Source organism: Salvia miltiorrhiza, chromosome 3, assembly GCF_028751815.1.
Source record: "Salvia miltiorrhiza cultivar Shanhuang (shh) chromosome 3, IMPLAD_Smil_shh, whole genome shotgun sequence".
Classification (NCBI taxonomy): Eukaryota; Viridiplantae; Streptophyta; class Magnoliopsida; order Lamiales; family Lamiaceae; genus Salvia; species Salvia miltiorrhiza.
In genome coordinates, this window is record NC_080389.1 from 47,867,682 (window position 1) to 47,886,889 (window position 19,208).

Consider the following 19,208-nt stretch of genomic DNA (forward strand, 5'->3'; position numbering starts at 1 on the left):
ACCGCGCGACGGAGGACTCAAATCCAAAAACCTCAGATCTTGAGCATTAACCTCGTACCGTTAGGCCAATACACACACGAAGCAGGGTTAATTTTGCGTAGGGTTATGCACATTAAGGCATGTTAGAATAGAGGCGAGCAAATCACATGGAGTCGTCGTGCTTTTCCATCAATACAGCCTGCCTTTCAATGGACCACTAATTCTCTACTTGCTTATTATATTTTAGTGATGATGGAAGCACTAGTACTGTGGCCCATTCTACCAACTTCATGTTGGAGTTAGAGTTAATTACTCTCAAAAATCATAATTCAATCTCCATATATTAAAACAAATTTAGATTAATTAATTAATTAAAATTAGCAGCACATGTAATTAAAAAACTAGAATAACGACCAGCTAGCAAGCGCATGTCTCCTCCTAACCATAATAACTACCAATACAGATAGAATGGAAACTCGGTTCTAATCAAACTCCAACGACACAGAACTGCTGCGATCTCTTATTCATGTCGCCGATCCTATCACCATTGCATCGACTGCTCGAATTCGACCAAACTTTCCCACCTTCTTCTTTCACCAGAAAACGGCCATCTTCTTCCTCGTCGTGTTTCAACAAGGACAGCTTCAGCCTCCCGTTCCCGCGCTCCGCCTGGAAGGAGCTGCCGCTCGACGACAAGGGGAAGGCCTTAATCACGAGGCGGCCGCCTTCGCGGTGGGTGTGGACCTGCGCGCTGATGGAGCTCAGCGGCGGCGGAAAGCTCCTCAGCTTCGCCGTCTTCATTGGTTTCTGTTGCTTTCTCGCCTGCGAAATTCCTCTGCAAGTGTCGACGGTGAAGTGATCAATGCCGCTGCCGGTCTCGCTGCCTAAGCTCTCGGTGCACATCTCTAAGCTTTTTGAGCTGAGAAACGATTTGGAAAAGGGGTAATTAGCATAGGCCTCCTCGCCATTTTTGTTACTCTGTGAAGGTTTCAAGAGAGAATCTTGCATATTTTGAGGGCGTGGAAATGGAAACACCGATTTCGATGATGACATTAAGTCACGTGGTTCAATTCCAAACAAGGCTGCGAGCTTCCACACACACACTTGGAGAAGACGACACACTTTTAGAAATATATATATGTATGTATTTGGTGTGTGGGAGGGAATGATTAGCCTTTATGATTTTGAATGCAAGATATTGCTTTTAGAGGGGGTGTGAAATTATGTATGGTGGTAGCAAGGGATTTAGGAAAGAAAGAAGGGAATTGCATGTAAAAGAAGTGAAAGGGGTGGAAGTGTATTTATAGATGCAAAAAGTGATATTCAATTTGCATGGGTGGAGGGTGGCCACCCACTTGATTTTTTTTAAGGTGTTGATGAGGGGGGTCATTTTCATGCCACCCACATAAATTTTTTTAAGGGGTTAGTATCACAGTTTGAAGGTTCAACTAGTTAGGGAGTATGACTGATTTTTGTGGGTGTCGATTTTTATTAAAATTTGGTAGAATGAATGAATTTGGACAAGTGTAAGAGCACCCACAGTGGGAGGTGTGGACGCCGACCTGGGCCAGGCTCCCCTCCCCAATGCCGCGTCGTCGCACCCAACTCCCTCCTCCGCGCTCGGCGCAGAGTCTGAACTGATTGGGCACGTGTATGGCACGGTTCAATCACATATTTTCTTGCAATTTAAAAAAAAAAAATCGGAAAAAGGCAACGCTAAAATGGCAGATTTGTTTCAAACGGTTCTCTTCAATTGTTTTTTTTTTTTTTTTTGCTTCTACATATCTTATTCTACATATATAAATTGATCCATTTTCTATTCACTATCACACACAATTCTCATTCTTCTTCTTCTTCCTCCTCTTTTTTTTTTATTTCATATTTTTTGTGCACAAATCATAAAAGATGGTTGGACTAAATATTGGAGCAATCACTTCAAAAATTCCTCTCCCGACAATGCATTCTCGCCATTCTCTCAATCTTCTAACGCCTTTCAAACGATAGGTCTTGAGGTAATCAATTTGAACGGCCAATTTGCGGCGTCGGCCGACCTCGAGGTGGAGGAGATAGCTTCCATGCCGTCGTCTACCAAACAAAGAGGCGGCTACACTCCGGTGGAGACGACACTCGTGTGCCGTTTGTATGCGGAGGCCACATGCGACTCTATCAAAGGCGCCGACCAAAAAGAAGCATGTTATAGGGGCGAAATCGTCAAAAAATACAATGCTCAACGGCCCCAAGGAGAGATCCAACGCGACGTGAGGCAAATAAAGTCCCACTTTCAACGCGTCCAAAAGGACATCAAGAAGTGGGAATTGGCCTACGAGAAGTGCCGGGAAAATTGGGGCTCCGACATGAACGACGAGCAAATCACCAACCAAGCAACACAATTGTATTATTCCGAGCACGAGAGTGTATTCAAGTATCCTCATGCGTGGCATGTGCTTCGCGAATATGAAAAATTTACGACGATTGGCGAGGATGTCCACTCCTCCAAATGGTCTAAGAGCTCGGATGGTCGCCATATGACCACCTCTAGCGAGCAAAGTATCCCCACAAGGCCCCAAGGCCAAAAGGCGGTGAAGAAAGACAACGACAAGAATAAACCAGAGTCGTCCGACGAGCAAACTCGAGCATGCGAGACCATGGAGAACGCGGTCAAGGTTATGAGCATCTTCTCCCAAGCCCAACGCGACCTCGCCGACGGCATCATCATGGGTAAGGATACCTCCGGTATGAAAACCGACGAGTTGGCTCACCACTTGAAGTTGGTGGAAGATATAAAGAAATAAAACAATTTATCATAGATTGTACGTAGTTTTTCATTATGCTTTTTAAAATTGAAGTAATTTAGGATTTTATTTTATTGTAATGCAATTTTCAATTTCAATCAATGTAGGATTGATTTTTAATTTAAATGAAATTTATGTTTTTAATTATAGTGTTTAAAATTAATTGAAAATAAATATTAAAATTAAATTTAAATTAAAAAAAATTAAGAGCCAAAGAGTTAGCTCACCAATATGGGATGTTGACTCACAATTGGGGGACCATATTTAAGAGCCAAAGTTGGCTCACCACTGTGAATGCCTTTAAGGGTGCGTTCTCTTTTATTGTAAATTTATCATGGGAAAATGAAGGATAACCAAAATTTCACTCTTTAAATTATTCTCTTTTTTCCCCTCATTTCCTACAAAATAGAATTAATAGAATTTAACCCTTACACATTCCTCATTTTCACTACAAATGAGGGATAATATTATCCCTCCTTTGTAGTGAAAATGAGGAATGTGTAAGGGATCAAATTCTATTTTATAGGAAATGAGGGAAAAGAAATGAAGGATTTAAAAGGTAAAATTTGGTTTATCCCTCATTTTCCTATGATAAATTTAGAATCAAAGAGAATGCACCATAAGTAGATTTCAGACGGGTTTGAATAATAGGATTATATTAGCTCCCATGATGAGTTTGGCTTAGGGTATGGATAATTATGTAGGAGTGCCCCTTATCCAAGCGTGTCTCTATAATTGCAATTTTATAATTGGAATTTAATTTTTAAGCTTTCATTATTTCTAGTGTTTGAATTTTGATTAGAACAAAACTGTTTAATTATCTAAATAAATATAAAAATGGGTATTTATTCAGATGAGTACTCAATTATAGTAGATTAGATTTACTCCCTCCATCCATAAATAATTTACCACATTATGAACAATACCGGTTTTAATAAAATGTGAGTGGAGTGAGAGTCCCACTTTAAATGTGAGTGAAATTATGTGGTTCCTACTACTATAAATGAAAATGTCAATTTTTTTGTGAATAAGCAGAAAATAAAATTATGGCAACTTCTATTTTTATTAAGTTGATTTCCGGTTTTCCAACGCATTGTATAATTTAAATAAAAAAATTGTAAGCGACTTCAAATGTGAGAAATATATGTGTAATGGATGGAAGCTCACCCCCTTTCATCTCAGGCTGGAGGGAGGTTGGAAACTTGAGTTATTGAGAGAAATAAGATAGGGTGAGTTTTTAATGTAGCCTATTTCATAACTTAAATAAGTTTAAAATCCACATCCATAAAACTATGAGTTTCATAGCCATTTTCTAATGAAAAGACAAAGATGATCTTAGTGGGTCCTATCTTTAAAGGAAGGAGGCGGTTGGGAGAATTTAAAAACTGACAAGTCTTCCTTCTTTAATTTAAAACCTTGGTCCCACAAATTCACCTAATCCTTTTCCCTCCCCATCGTTTTCACATAATTCACCCCCATTTCTTCACCTTCAAATTTTGAATTTTTACTGTTGTTTCCCGTCAAACCCCAAACTTGTGCCACCGTAACTAAGGCAAAATCCGACCGTGACTACGAGGCAAATGAGGATGAAGAGCTCGAAGAAGAAGATGAGGAGGTGCAAGCCACCGATGACGAGGTTACAGAAGATTCTCCGCCGGCGCAAGGTCGTCATAAACACCGACGCGAACCGCCGTCCACTGACCAATATTTAGAACTGCCACCCCCTCCGGTTAGTACCCTTTTAAAATTTTAAAATATTGTGAGTTCCATGTGTACTGTGAATTCGTTCCTATGAATTTTTTGGGTTTTTTCTCTGTAAGCACCATTGCACAGTTAGACGATAGATTTTTACACGGTAGATTTGTACACTGTAGATTTGTACATGGTAGAATTTGTACATGGTAGATGTATACACTATTATTTGTACACAAGATACACTGTTATGTGTTTGTTACTTAATGTAGTTGGTTAATTTATATACCTTAATTAATTAACTCTTTTTTGCTAAAAGTATCATACTTTTGTTGTAGAATGATTAAAATCTGAATTAGGTTTATATTTTGCAAACCCTAACTAAGATTCTATGTCAATTTCTTTTATGGCAGACTCGTTACACATGGGTTCGCCCATTTATGCAACAGTTTCTTGGACGCATTAACCACTACGTCTGTATGAACGTATTGATGGAGATCTACACATGCTTGACACAAGTTCGTTGTCTGGACGCATTTAAAGTCGGATGCGTTGGTCATCTACTTGGTCTTAGGAGAGGTGATAGCGCGAATTCAGCGTTACACTATCTCATGTCGTGAGAGTTACAAGATGAAAGTTTTTCGGTGTGGGAGAAGCATTTCGACATTGGCGGGACGGAGAAACAGTTTGGTATTCGAGAATTCTGCATCATCACGGGTTTATACTTCAGCCCCAGGGACTTTGATCCAAATAAGACGCATATAATTCCTTGCTCCAGTTTTTATCATAGATTATTTAAGGGTAAAAAAACTCGTGTCTTAGATTTGCGTGATCGATTGATAAAACGACAATTAGGTGATAATCTTGTAGATTATTTGAGGGCAGCGAACATATTAGTGGCTTATAGGATTATCATATGCCGAGATAAGCCATATGTGGAGGAGTGGGTCTGGGCTTTGGTTGAGAATTTGGAGTTGTGGAATAACTTTCCTTGGGGTTCTTATTCGTTTCAAATCTTGTGTCACGGGATTAGCATTTTGAAGCAGCACCCGCGCGAGATTGGCGGCTCTAGTGTGACCTACCATTTTTATGGTCCTGTGTGGGCCTTACAAATTTGGTCCTACGAGGCCGTTCCTGATTTGGGTGCCCAGTGCGGGAGCCGTGACACGACTTTGAAGTTTCCTCGATGCTTGATGTGGAAGACGTGGAAGTCTCCCATTGATTATTCTGATTTCTTTAACGGCGAGGTAATTTTAGATTCAATTGCACTAATATTCGTAGTATTATATGTGAAGCATGAATACTTATTAATATTTGTGTTTACTTTTTTTTTGTAGCATGAATGTCATCCTTCATTGACTCCATATGAAGAGGAGAAAGATGAGTTACGTATTATGACCATAGACTATGAAAACCCTTTAGCTACTAGATTTTTGCCCGGGGGAAGGCACGGTGGAAGGTTGGGTGGTCTGCAAATGGAAGTTCCATCACGAGTTCCTACCCCGAAGAATCCTGCGAAGGCAGCTAAGAAGAACACTACTGTACAAGAGGCACCGGAGAAGGCGGCTGCCGAAGTTCATAAACCATCTACATCTAAGCGTGCAAAGCGAGACATTGATGATGATGTGCATGGAGATAATATATCTTGTCAACAAATTCAGATAACTCGACTTGATGATGAGTCGATTGCTCGTATTCGCCGTGTTATAGTGGAAAATGATACAGACGATGGTTTAGTCGCTCGAGTGACTAAACGCGTTGTCCGGGAGATGCAACAATTCTTTAGTCGTCGGTTGGACATTGGGAGCTACCCTCGAGGCAATGAAGAGGTTGATAAGCCCTACTACACTAGGCCATCTTTGTCGGATCGGAGTGCCACACGCACTGAAAAGACTTGTGGCTCTCACAGGGAGTCGAAGAAGGATCGCACTCCCACATGTTTTGAAGAACCCCGTGGCTCTCATTGACAATCTCTGGAGCATGTGGAAGAGGCAGTCGAGAACACGCACCGTGAGTTGAAGCCTATTGCACGGTTATTCCCGAGGTTGCTGATCAAATCTGGATATTGGAATAATAATCTGCACAAGATATCCCGCACAGCTGACGATTACTTGCCTATTTTCATAATGCCAGTTCAGTTCACCCAGAAGGATTCACATAGCTGTGGCGTTTATGCTTGCGCTAGTCTTGATCGATTACTTGAAGGTAAACCCCGAATTGTGGACTTGGAAAAGAAGAAGGGTTTTATGATCTATCGTCATAACCTTGGCCCGAGACTTTTTTCGTTGACTGAACTTTGGTAGATGGTATTTCCTGTTAGAATCAGGGTTTGTTGAATTAGGGTTTTTCAAACTTTTGTTTTTGTATCGTGTTTGGTGAAGACAATTTAGACTTTTGTGTTTGTATCGTGTATGGGATAACATTTTCAGACTTGTAATGGTGTTTGTTTATGTTAATGGTATTTGTTGATGAATCATGTATTTGTTCTTTTTAATAGTAGTATTTGTTGATGAATTAGGGTTTGTACTATTTCACAATAAAGTGTGAATCTGTTCTTTTCGTGTAACCTTATAAAGTGTTTACACTTTATTCGTGTAAGCTGATTCCGTGCATACCGTGTAATGAAGAACAAATCCATAAATATGCTTAATCTAATCATTTGTTGATACATATAATATCATTTTCGACCCAGCTATTATTAATATAATGATAATCTGTCTCCACAATAATTAAGTCTTAACAAATTGATTCATATATGATAAACTTATAAAACTCTGTTAGTATATATGTGAAACAAGCTTAGTAAGTAATGAACATACATACTAATATGACATTGAGAGATCTCAATATCTTTGATGTAAATGAATATGTTGAATCAATTGTATCTTAATTTAAACGTATTAAAATCATATATATGGTGATAACATTCACTAATAATAAATAATCAGATAAAAATGATAATTTTTCTATTATTCCCTTACAATCCACAGTTTAGGGCACACTGTTACACGGTTAGGGTCCCCGGTTGCACGCTTAGGGCACACTTACAACACGGAACCGTGTAAAATAGAACAAATCCATAATTTTGCTTAATCCAATCATTTGCTGATATATATATATATATATATATATATATATATAAAATATCATTTTCGGTCCATTATTATTAATATAATGAAAATCTGTCTCCACAACATTTAAGCCTACGAATGGATTCACACATGATTAAGTTACATAAAACTATCTTAGTATATGTTAGGTCCTGAGGGTCTCGAATAGGTGTATGGGGGGGGGGGAATACACCTATGGGCTATTTTTAACAAATCCTCAATCAGAGGGATCTTAGTCAGAGATCAAAACGAAACTTTACATGCAAACAAAGACGCATGTTTTACTAAAATCAGTTTTGACCAAACAGGGTTGACGACTGATATTGAAAGCTCTTCAGTAAAGAGTTATTAGTTAAGTTGCTCGAACTTAACTGATGCAAGTAAGGGCTTCAGTCGAGTTTGCTAAAACAGAGATGATAACACTCTTCCTGACTATCATAAGATAGATCAGTCAGACTGATATCATACGCAGCGGAAATTAAACTTAGTTTCGCAATAGCCTCGGTGGAGCACGTTGTTGGTTATTCGGTTTCTCTTTGCAGTTAATCAGTATTCAGTTTATCAATTGAAATAACACAAGTAAGAACGTAAAGCTGAAAACTGTAAACAACACAGAGACTTTTACGTGGTTCAGAAAAACCCTTTCCTACATCCACGGTTGGTTGATCAGACCAACAATCCACTCCGCAAGTGCTTAACAGGTGCACTGCAAACCAAACCGTGTGCTTGCCGGGTGCACACAACCGTACCACTGAAGAAAACCCTTCTTCAGGACCCACGCTTCACTCGCATCGGATTTCTCTGCTCAACACAACCCGTGCTAAGACTTCTCACTCAGAGTCAGAGTACCTTCCTGAACTCCGAATTACTCAAACACTCTTTTGGGGAGGAGGTTTGAACGAGTGCCAACTATACTTACAAAGAACAAGTTCTTTGAAGCAAGTTTGACCTTTGGCTTCTGGGTAAACAGAGTTTTGCCTAAGGTCTAAGAGAATGTGTGTAATCAGCAGTGACTGATTTTGGCTTTGGAATTCTCTTCTTCGATTCAAGCTTTGGGGAGATTAAGCTTTAGGCTGAGTAGCAATTTCGGCAGAGCTTCAGCTTATGTCGTTGAATCGGCGAAGGTTGAAGTGATCCTCGAGCGCTATTTGTAGGAGAACTCTTGAATAGATTCGTTGGCGTAGATCGTCCTCAAGATTTCTTCCGTTGGAGAGCAATTCGAATTTGGGCTGAGGCTTCAATCTTCGAGGTTCCTTGTCTGGGTGGAAACGACTCTCTTTGATGGACAGGAGATGTGACGTCTCTGAAAAGTAACCACCAGATAGGAATGACCTCTGCAGAGATAAGATCCTGAGATCTCTGTATTTAATGCGGCTGTACTTTGTGAGTACGTGGCTTCCTCTGAACGTTGGAAGATCAGTCTGAGGAGGAATATTCAACTGATACTTGACTTTAGTATCAGTCCATTGCGCGCATTAAGTAATCAGTCTTCAACTGATTCTTCAACTGATACTTCAGTTGGTATCTGCAGTCTTCAGTCTTCAGTCCTTCGTTCTTCAGTCTTCAGTCTTCAGTCTTCGACACCGCAAGCTAAACTAGAAACGAACTCTAACACTTGAGTTCAAAACAATTCTAGTCTATTACGATTAAGTCCTATGAATTTTGGTATCATCAAAACAAGGATTAGGATATTCCACAAGGTTCCCAACAGTACATATATGAAACATGTTTAGTAACTTACTAATAAAGACATTGAGATCTCAATGTCTTTGATATAAATGAACATGTTGAATCAATTGTATCTTATTTTAAACGTATTAGAATTATATATATGGTGATAACATTCACTAATAATTGATAATCGGTTAAAAATGATCGTTTTTCTATTATTCCCTTACAGTCCACGATTTAAGGCACACTGTTACACGGTTAGGACCATGGTAGCACGGTTGATCGGTTGTTACGGTATGTCGAGTACACGATTTCCCTGATTATGTTAATAACCGTCTGCCAAAAAAAGCAAAATCATTCCAAATGTTTTTTAAAGTAAATGACCATCAGATAACAACATAAACCTAAACAAATCCACAAAATCATTCCAAATTTACTCCTATCAATGACCATCAGATAACAATACAAACCCTAAAAAATAACATTTAAACTTCTCGCATTGGACATGTATTTTTTGTGTGATCTTGACTCCGACAAATACTACACTTTTTCTTCTGACGCTGTCTTCGCACGGATGGTTTATTATCTTCTTGCTCATTCGGTGGCACATTCAAATCCACCCCTTCTAATGCAAGCAGTGCTTTGCATGCGCGTTTGTTGTGGCCTCAAACTTTGCAGCGTGAGCATACTTGACGGCGTGTGCTAGAAGAAGTCTCAACGACTGATCGTGTCCTGCTCATCTTAGGACGACCTACTTGCCGTCCCACGAAATTGGGCGGTCGAACAATGTATGTGGAACAATCCTGATGTGAGGCAAGTAAGTCCCCATCAATGAAGATTGATGGAAATATTTGGCAACAAAGTCAGTCACTTGTAAACCAACACGCCTAAATGAGAAAATAGTCAACGGATAGAAAAACATACTTTGCAACAAATAGAAAAACGTACTTCAAATTAAATAACTCATAGAACATACCTAATAGCAGCACAAACATGACGACAAGGGATACCATCCAATTCAAACTCCTTACATTCACAAGTCAAGTTCTGAAGATCGACCACATACGATTTATTTTCTTGCTCGACTGTAAACATATGGGTGGTCGTCCCACAAACAATCAAGTGGCACCCGGTTTCCACAGCCACTTGCAACTTCAACGCGGTTTTTTCAGTCAATTGATGTGATATTCCAATAACACTTACATGTCGTTCATCAAACCATTTCTCCACAATACTTCGATAACACTCAAGCAACGAGCATATCGGTAGACAACGAGCCCACAACAAATGACTATTCAAAGACTCCGCTGCATTCGAGGTCATGAAACTGCTAGGTCGTACGAGGCACTTCGACCTAGCCCACCTATGCTCCCCAACATCGAATAAATGTCTATGTGCTGTAGGCTTAAGTACTTGGAGCGCAGTAAAATTCCTATGGAACTCCTCAGATCTATACGCATATGCTACTGATTTAAATATTGCCACAAGATGTTTCCCATAATGCACAAGATTCTTCTGCATGTGATAAAAACATAAGACATGCGGGACATTTGGGTATACATTCTTCACCGCATTCTTGATGCTCTTATGATGATCAAACACTATCAACATATCATCGGGCTAACCTAAGCACTGGCGCAAGCGAGAGAAAAAGTAAGTCCACGACTCATCATTCTCAATTGGGCCAATCCCAGTTGCAAGAGAAAAAATTCCTTCATTTCCATCTTTTGTAACAGCGACAAATAAAATACCTTTATTCATACCCTTCAGATGGGTGCCATCTACCACTACAACCGGTCGCAAATGCCTCTCGAAGGCATGCACACTCTGCCCTAGAGCAAGGAACATATGTCAAAACTCCCCATCATGACCGGTCTATATATAGTATAATGTCTCGGGATTAGACATTCTCAGTAAATGCAAATATGACGGGAGCATTTGATAGGACTCCTCAGAAGCGCCGTATGTCATCTCTATAGCACGATTTCGGGATCGTAATGCGAGGCTGTAATCCATCACAATACCATATAATCTTTGCATCTCTGTAATCATCTCTTTCGGCTTCAACACCACCCCTTCACCCACTAATTTTCGGGCAAAATACTTGGCAACAACCTTAGCAGGAACATGTCTTGGAGCAATACGATTAAGATCTGTTTGGCAAGTATGACTCTCAATAAACTTAATCACTCTCCAAATACCTCCTTTTTGCACGGCGCCTAACTTAAACGGACAACCATTATCATGCTTGCAAACAAACCGCAGTCGAGTCTTGCTGGACCGATCCACTTCGTATTCTAAGTGATTCTCCATATGGTATAATCCAACAACAATCGATAGGTCATCTTTCAACCGGAATGTAGAACCCATCGAAAGTTCCCCGATTTCTGTAGCTAAAGGTTCTACCCACCCTAATGGCAACGCCCTATCTCCATCAAGGACTGGAATCTCCCAATTGCGCAGTGCACGAGTTGATTCATCAACTTCATCATGAGCTTCACCACCTGACTAATGCTTCGATGAGAAATTACACCTCTCGATGATACTGTCAAATTGCCCTGGTTGCCAAATCCAAGCAGTAACTTTAGTTATCACCGATTCTAATATTTCTCTACATCGTTTCTCCTCTTTAAACAAGAACACACTACCGTGTCCATCGTGTACTTATGAATGTAACCGTGGATGTTAGCCGTGTAATCAAGAACCCTAAAACGTGTGTCACGTTGCTTTCTATAATTTTGCTTTATAAAATTTCACTCTAATACTATAAATAAGTTCGAAAAAAACCAATAATTTTTATGTAACAAATGGAATAACCTAGAATTTAAAAGATACTACCATGTCCATCGTGTACTTATGAATATAACCGTGGACGTTAGATGTGTAATCAAGAACCCTAAAACGTGTCACATTGCTTTCTATAATTTTGCTTTATAAATTTTACTCTAATACTATAAATAAGTAAAAAAAAACTAATAACTCATCTGAAATAAAGTAGAATTTAGAAGATACAACCGTGTCCATCGTGTGCTTATGAAGATAACCGTGTACAGAATTCGTGTAACCAAGAACACACGTATGAATTTAACTATTTTCATACCTTAGGTACTGTTATTCGCCTAAAAAATGATCCCAATCATGAAATTAATATTCCTTATGCATAAAATTATAATTATAACATCTCTAATCTTAAAAAAGAAAAAACAAATCGTGTACACCGTGACCGATAAACTGTGTAGTTAAGAACACGCATAAAATTTAATAATTTTCATACCTTATGTACTGTTCTTCAATCCTTAACTTCAGATTCAAGTTTTATCTTGATTTTACAAACCGTGGATGAATCAATAATCTAAATGCAGGGAATATTTCTGATGCACACATGAGTTTCTCACTTTAAGGTTTTTGAAAGATTTATGTTTCAACAACCTTAAAGTGAAATGAAGTTCAAAACTTTAAGTTATTTAATGCGAAATGTACTCCCAGTAAAGGAAGCAAATGTTTGTTGGTGAGATTTGATTTCATTCATAAATGCATCTGATTTTTTTGATTTTTTTTATTGAGGTTCTCATCGATTTCCTTCAGCAGGTAGGTGGTTTGTGTTTATATGATTTTATCATTTATTTTTATTTTCAGCAAGTCAACAAATCTTGCATAGAAAGAAACAAGAAAAGATAAGTCAAAGATGGGACCCACTAAGGTCATCTTTGTCTTTTCATTAGAAAATGGCTATGAAACTCATAGTTTTATGAAGGTGGATTTTAAACTTATTTAAGTTATTAAAATGGCTCTTTGTAGGTATTGTCACAATAAGATATACCCCGAAAATATTATTAAGGTTTGACTCGGATAGTAAGAAAATTGAATTTATTTGTTCGAGTATCCTATTTTAGTCAATTATTTAATTAATAGTTGTCAGATTAGCCATGACTATTGTAATAACTGTTTTTTTTCCCCCAATTTGTGGGGTTTCACAACTTTACGAAGTGTCTGTAAATTATTTTAAGAGCCATTAGAATTTTCAGTAGATGAACCAACCAAACCTTGTAAAAATTTGACACTAGCTAGCTAGAGGGTATAAGATAACTCTACACTTCCTAACTAATTACACTGTTACAAAAGTATGTATTACACTTTTGATTACCTAAAATCTTTAGTTATTTTAAATTCAAAGCATAGTGTGTTAGTAATTTAAATAATTTAATATATATAAGGAAAATATTCATAAAATCCTTTTCTTAGGTAGTATATAAATTTAAATCTCGATCATTAATTAAGAAAAGCGGACTGCGCAGATGAATGACACATGAAGCTGACACTAAAAGATTACATTATTAAAAAAACACGAAGGGGCAAAATAATTATTTTTCATTTCTTGCAAAAACATGCATATGACCAAACAAAACACTGCATATTGCACAACAGAGCACTACACATTGCACAACAAGACAATGCATATTATAAAACAAAACCATGCACGACTAATTACAAGAAAATATCTAAATTGAACCATGCATTCATGTACCCCGAACCATGCATATTGTGTCAATGATGAATGAACCCTGCATATTGTGTTAGTGAATGATTCATCTCGTGTTAATGGATCCTACAACATGCATGGTTCATTAACACAATATGAAGGGTTCATGACAAAATATGCATGGTTCAATTTTGTTCCGTTGTGCAATATTTCTATCCAACGTTATGCATATTTGTGTTGAACTATATGCATAACTATCGCGCCAACGAGCAACAGCGAGAGGCATTAGAGGGGTCGCATAGTGATAATTTCCATACATATTTCTATCCAACATTATGCATATTTTTGTGTATTTTTATTCATATTTGTGTTCAATTATATGCATAATTTTGACGCGGCCGTGCCAAAAAAATGAATTTTCGAGAAAAAAAATATTATTATTATTTTTTTTAATTTTTGAAAATATTATTCCTATTTTACCCCTGTGTTTATTTTGCCTTAGAAGCTCTTGATAGGAATTTTCCACGTGTCACGCTCCTTGCACGCCACATACATGCATTGTGTGCTTCAGATTTGGAATTATATACCTACTTAAGGAAAGAGGTTTGATATTCAATACTATATATTGACTTATTATTATTCTCATATTTCACGAAAAATAGCAATTCCGCTAAAAACTAATTATATATATGCTGAAGCATGGAAACTTTAGTTATAAACAATCGAAAAAATATTAACTAAAATTTTACTGGCTTCAATAGAAAATGACACAGACTGCTTAAATGATTCTCTTTATTTACTTGGGTATATCTCTTAATGTTTTGTACATTTGAATAACTTTCAAATAATTTTAAGGGTTAATCATGTTTAATGTCTCTAAATTTTAGCCTTTATTAAATAGAAAAATATCTCAAATTTTTATTTTAATATTAAAAAATATTCAACTTGTAGTATTTTTCAAAAAATTATCATACTTCAGGGCGCGATGGTTAGGCCGGAGTCCGCTCTTTCTCACTTTTGAGTTTTTTGTCTAGATTAGACGAGTACTCTTTTTCCTCTTTAGGATTTTGCCCCTCAGATTTTTCCTAAAGATGTTTTAACAAGGCTCGGCCCTTAGTCTGCTTTCTTGTGCTTTCAAGAGTTCTTAGGTTTCTTTTTTCTTTTTTCAATAAAATCGTATTTTAATCAAAAAATTATCCCACTATACAAAATTCGGAGACTGAATGATGAGTTAATTTTCCGGATCAAGTCGAATGATGTTGTTTTGTTGGATGAGGTTAAAAAAAATCCACCTAAAATTTTGGAGGCGACACATCATTATGTTGCTGAATTTTATATATCGGGATATTTTTAAAAAAACGTTGAAGTTGGAATTTTTAAATAGAAAATAAAAATTTGAGATATTTAAAAAATACGAAAAATTGAGACATCAAATATTATTAAACCTAATTTTAATTAGTAGACTGCAATCCAAGATGGATATGGACTACTTGAGTTTTTTGCACATGCAAAAAACCAGTACATAAAATGCTCACATGAAGATAGGATTGTAGGAACCATTTAATGACAATTGACCAGGTTTAATAATAATTCGCTGCTTGTGAGAAAATCCTTATTTTTTATTTTACAATGTGATCAATCAAGATTAAGGATTTAAGGAGTTGTTGGGGGTTTTTTAATGTTTGTTTGTTAGTTTGTTTTTGTTTGTTTGGTGAGTTGAAAAGGGAGAGACTCGATTAAACCTCTATTTTAATGTGAGAAGAATATAAAAATCTATAGTTTGAATGATTTTGGCCTCAAACATATATTTGTACTCTCCACTCCATCTATTATATACAATCGACAATTAATTAAATAGATAAACTATGAACGAGACCATGAACGAGAGAGAGTGGAGTGTGGTGAGGAGGAGAAGGGTAGGTCGTCCATGTCCCGAGAGAACTCCGGTGAGGCATCAAAACTATCCCAACCCTAGGGCTAACCCTAAACCCAAGTCAGCGGTTGATCGGCAGGAGAACTGGAAGTCCGATCAAGGAGTGACTTTCTTCTTTAATAATTTTCCAGAAGGAACCTGGATTGAATCACTGGAGAAGAGCTTCAATAAGATTGGTAAGGTCATTGATATTTTTTGACCCAGGAAAAAAGACGTTCGAGGAAAATCTTTTGGTTTCGTGCATTTCGAGAAGGGATTAGATGCGGAGAAGATTTTGGAGATCTTGAACAACATTTGGTTCGGTAGCTACAAGTTGAGGGCATACACTCCAAGGTTTGAAAGACCAGACATAGCAGATTGCTCCGGTTACAAGGAGACTTCGGAGAAAAATGAAATTCTGGTAAAGGAAAAATACCCAAAGGCGAATTCCGGAAGAATCTTTACGGTGAACAGCAGAAGGGAAGCAGGGAAAACTTTTGTCGAGGCTCTTGGAGGCGCAAAAAAGCCCTCGACCTTTCCGGCAGATGAAATCATCGGGTTCCAAACAACGGAGGTTGAGACGGAATGGCTCCGAAACTCTTTCACAGGTTTCATGAAATCGGAGTTTATTTGGGAAGACTTTGAGGAGGAAATAAGTAGTGAATGTGCAAACAACTTAAAGATCTCTTCTTTGGGAGGCAATCTCGTGTTGATTCAAAGCTTGAACAAGTCACCGGTGGAGGAGCTGTTGAAGGAACTCGACGAATGGGCGAATTTTTGGTTCGAATGGGTCCGGCCATGGTCATACGTTGATGTCAACACTCAACGAACAGTTTGGACTAGATGGCATGGGGTGCCTTTGCAGGCGTGGAGTACTAGGTTCTTCGAGATCACAAGCTCTCGATTGGGGAGGCTTCTCAAGATTCATGAGAATAGAAAATCAAAGAAAAGGTTGGATTTTGCGTTTATCCAACTTTCAACGGGGCTTGTTACCATTAATAGGTGTTTTGAATGCATCATCGATGGTGCTCATTTTAAGATCAACGTTGTTGAAGTTGAAGACCAGTCATTAGAGGTTCAACCGATGGAACAGGATGGACAGTCAAATTCGGAGTTTGAGGAGGAAACGGATGAGGAGGAGGAGGTGGAGCAGGTTTCGACGTCACCGGCAAAAGCTCAGATCGGAGAGATTTCGGCACCCGATGGAGACGGTGTAACTTCAGGCCGGAAGACGATCCATATGGCCGACCTTTCAGTTCCCAACAAACATGCAGCTGCCTTCCCGAACCCCGAAAAGATTAGTTATGTTTCTGATACGGCACAATCTTTAGGCAGCAGGTTTCAAGAGGATGCGTTGAATAAAAAAATGACATCTGGCAACCCTGAAGTGGAGATTTCGAAAAGATGCGGGGAGTTTTATGGGGACCAATTCTCACCTTGTGTTCTCGGCCCAAGCATCTCTCAAGCTGACTCTTTAAAAGCAACAGGTGATACAAGCCCATTAAAAGAATTGGAGCCCAAAGCCCATGGAGCAAGAGAGAGGAGCCCAATTAATTACGAACCCTTTTTGCCTCAAGCTGTAGAAGGAGGCGGACCTCAAGCCTGTGAAGACTTGGGGCCTATTTCCCCGACTAGTAAGGACAAGGATGCTGGAAAGGAACCTCACCTGATTGAGGAAAAGCAAAGAGCAGACTCCCTTAAGCTTTGTAGTGGAAATCGAAATCATCAAAAAAGAAGAGTTGGGGGTGATTTCTCCTTAAAAATGGGGGCCAATCGGTTTCTTCAATTCAAACTCAAGAAGAATCCACATAAATCACAAGATCGAAGGAAAGAGAAAGGAAGGGGGCTCGAGGGCAGTGCGATGGAAGGTGAGATTTTCAGCGAGAGATCAACTGCAACGTTTCCAAAGGAACCAGCAGATGAGGAAGCTTCAATCGAAATTGTTTCGAGTTCCTTGGCAGAAGGGAAGAAAATTTGGGAATTTGGGAAGAATTTAGGGTTGTTTAGCTCTCACGCGGACATGGAAATTGCAAAGGAGCTGGCGGAAGGTAGAGAGATTGAAGGGGTCAGGGAGAAAACCGTATCAAGTGATAAATGAAGATGCTCTCATTCAACATCAGAGGGCTGGGGAGTAAGATGAAAAAGAGAGAAATTAGAGAGCTCGTTCAGCATCACGACCTCGATTTTTGCTTCATCCAAGAGACAAAAATGGGGAAGATCAACGATACGGACCTCAAGCTAATTTGGGGTTCAGATAATGTGGGAGTGGCAGAGAGACAAGCTGACGGTAGATCAGGGGGTATCCTTACAGTGTGGAATAACGTTCATTTTCATTGCTCGAGCTAGTGGGATTTGCCGGGAGCATCAATAGTTAACGGTCGCTGGCTCTCAGGTAATGTTGATTGTTGTTTGGTTAATATTTACGCTCCCCAAAGTTTTTCCGATGGAGTCGTGTTATGGGATCAGATCAGTTTGGTGGTGGAACAGAATAAAGATTTGTGTGTCTGTGTCGTGGGTGATTTCAACTCTATCAGAAACGGATCTGAAAGGGTTGGTAGAGGGTCTCAGTTCCAATTTACAGATGTGCAGTCGTTCGATTCTTTCATTAGGAACAACAATTTGGTTGAACTACCGTTACAAGACAGGAAATTTACGTGGTACCAACCACAGGGGCAGTGCAAGACAAAGCTTGACAGATTTTTGGTGAATGATAAATGGTTGGATTATTGGTCTCATTCTAAGGTGAGAGGTCTTCAAAGGTCGGTCTCAGATCATGTTCCTATTCTTCTGGAGACTAAGGCTGTGTTTTGGGGGCCCAAGCCTTTCCGATTCTTGAACGCTTGGACTAATCACCAAAGTTTTGAGCAGGTGGTCAGAGAGTCGTGGCAAAAAAGTGGCATCACCGGATGGAGTTGTTATGTTTTTAAAGAAAAGATGAAGAGGCTTAAGGAGGATCTTAGGAAATGGAATAAATCAACATTCGGGCATGTCGAGGAGAACGTTATTCAACTGAAAGATCAGATTATGAAATGGGATGCTATTGATGACGCTTTGGGACTGGATGAGGAAGAGGCCATCAAAAGGAACGAAGCCGAGGCTGATCTCATTATCCAGCTAAATAATCGTGACAGCCTACTCGCTCAAAAATCAAGGGTTAGATGGATCAAGGAAGAGGACGTCAACAGCAGTGTTTTTTCACAAGGCAATTAGGGGGCGAAAACTCAAGAACGAGATGTTGGGGCTGCTTCTCGAAGGTGTTTGGATCGAGGACCCAACGGAAGTGAAAAGAATGGTGAGAGAACATTTCAAACTGCAGTTTAGTAACAGGAGCAGGCTGAGACCAACTGTACCAGAGGTGTTCGGTCAGAAGAGGATTTCAGATGAAAACAGAGACTTACTTGAAGCACCGTTCACTAAAGAAGAAATCAAAGAAGCAGTTTGGAATTGTGATAGTGGGAAGAGCCCGGGTCCGGATGGCTTTAACTTCCATTTCATGAAGAGGTGTTGGGAGATTATCAAAGAGGATCTGATTAACGTTTTCAAAGAGTTTCATTCAAATGGAAAGATAGCTA

At 38.8% G+C, this 19,208-nt stretch overlaps 3 protein-coding genes across 3 annotated transcripts; 1 reads left to right on the plus strand and 2 right to left on the minus strand.

The window, feature by feature from the left end:
- Window positions 1–288: 288 nt before the first annotated feature.
- Window positions 289–1,244, minus strand: LOC131016227 (protein FANTASTIC FOUR 3-like). The gene has a single exon (XM_057944868.1). It carries the CDS (start codon window positions 1,030–1,032, stop codon window positions 466–468), a length of 567 nt encoding a protein of 188 aa, XP_057800851.1. The 5' UTR covers window positions 1,033–1,244; the 3' UTR covers window positions 289–465.
- Window positions 1,245–9,995: 8,751 nt separating this feature from the next.
- On the minus strand, window positions 9,996–10,765 carry LOC131018915 (uncharacterized). Its single transcript, XM_057947604.1, has 2 exons — window positions 10,221–10,765; window positions 9,996–10,131 (listed from the first exon to the last, which is right to left on the minus strand). The coding sequence occupies exons 1-2, from the start codon at window positions 10,763–10,765 to the stop codon at window positions 9,996–9,998; spliced, it is 681 nt and encodes a 226-aa protein (XP_057803587.1).
- A 7,079-nt stretch (window positions 10,766–17,844) lies between these two features.
- On the plus strand, window positions 17,845–18,846 carry LOC131018916 (uncharacterized). The gene is made up of 2 exons (XM_057947605.1): window positions 17,845–17,923; window positions 18,029–18,846. Exons 1-2 carry the CDS (start codon window positions 17,845–17,847, stop codon window positions 18,844–18,846), a joined length of 897 nt encoding a protein of 298 aa, XP_057803588.1.
- The last annotated feature ends 362 nt before the right edge of the window (window positions 18,847–19,208 follow it).

Excerpts from the sequence above, each read along its gene's own strand:
- LOC131018916 (XM_057947605.1), top strand. The coding sequence starts at position 17,845 with ATGGGGAAGATCAACGATACGGACCTCAAGCTAATTTGGGGTTCAGAT. Across the intron at positions 17,924-18,028 it reads GGCAGAGAGACAAGCTGACG|GTAATGTTGATTGTTGTTTG; the intron begins GTAGATCAGGGG and ends GCTGGCTCTCAG.
- LOC131018915 (XM_057947604.1), bottom strand. The coding sequence starts at position 10,765 with ATGCAGAAGAATCTTGTGCATTATGGGAAACATCTTGTGGCAATATTT. Across the intron at positions 10,132-10,220 it reads CATGTTTGTGCTGCTATTAG|GCGTGTTGGTTTACAAGTGA; the intron begins GTATGTTCTATG and ends TTTCTCATTTAG.
- LOC131016227 (XM_057944868.1), bottom strand. The coding sequence starts at position 1,032 with ATGTCATCATCGAAATCGGTGTTTCCATTTCCACGCCCTCAAAATATG.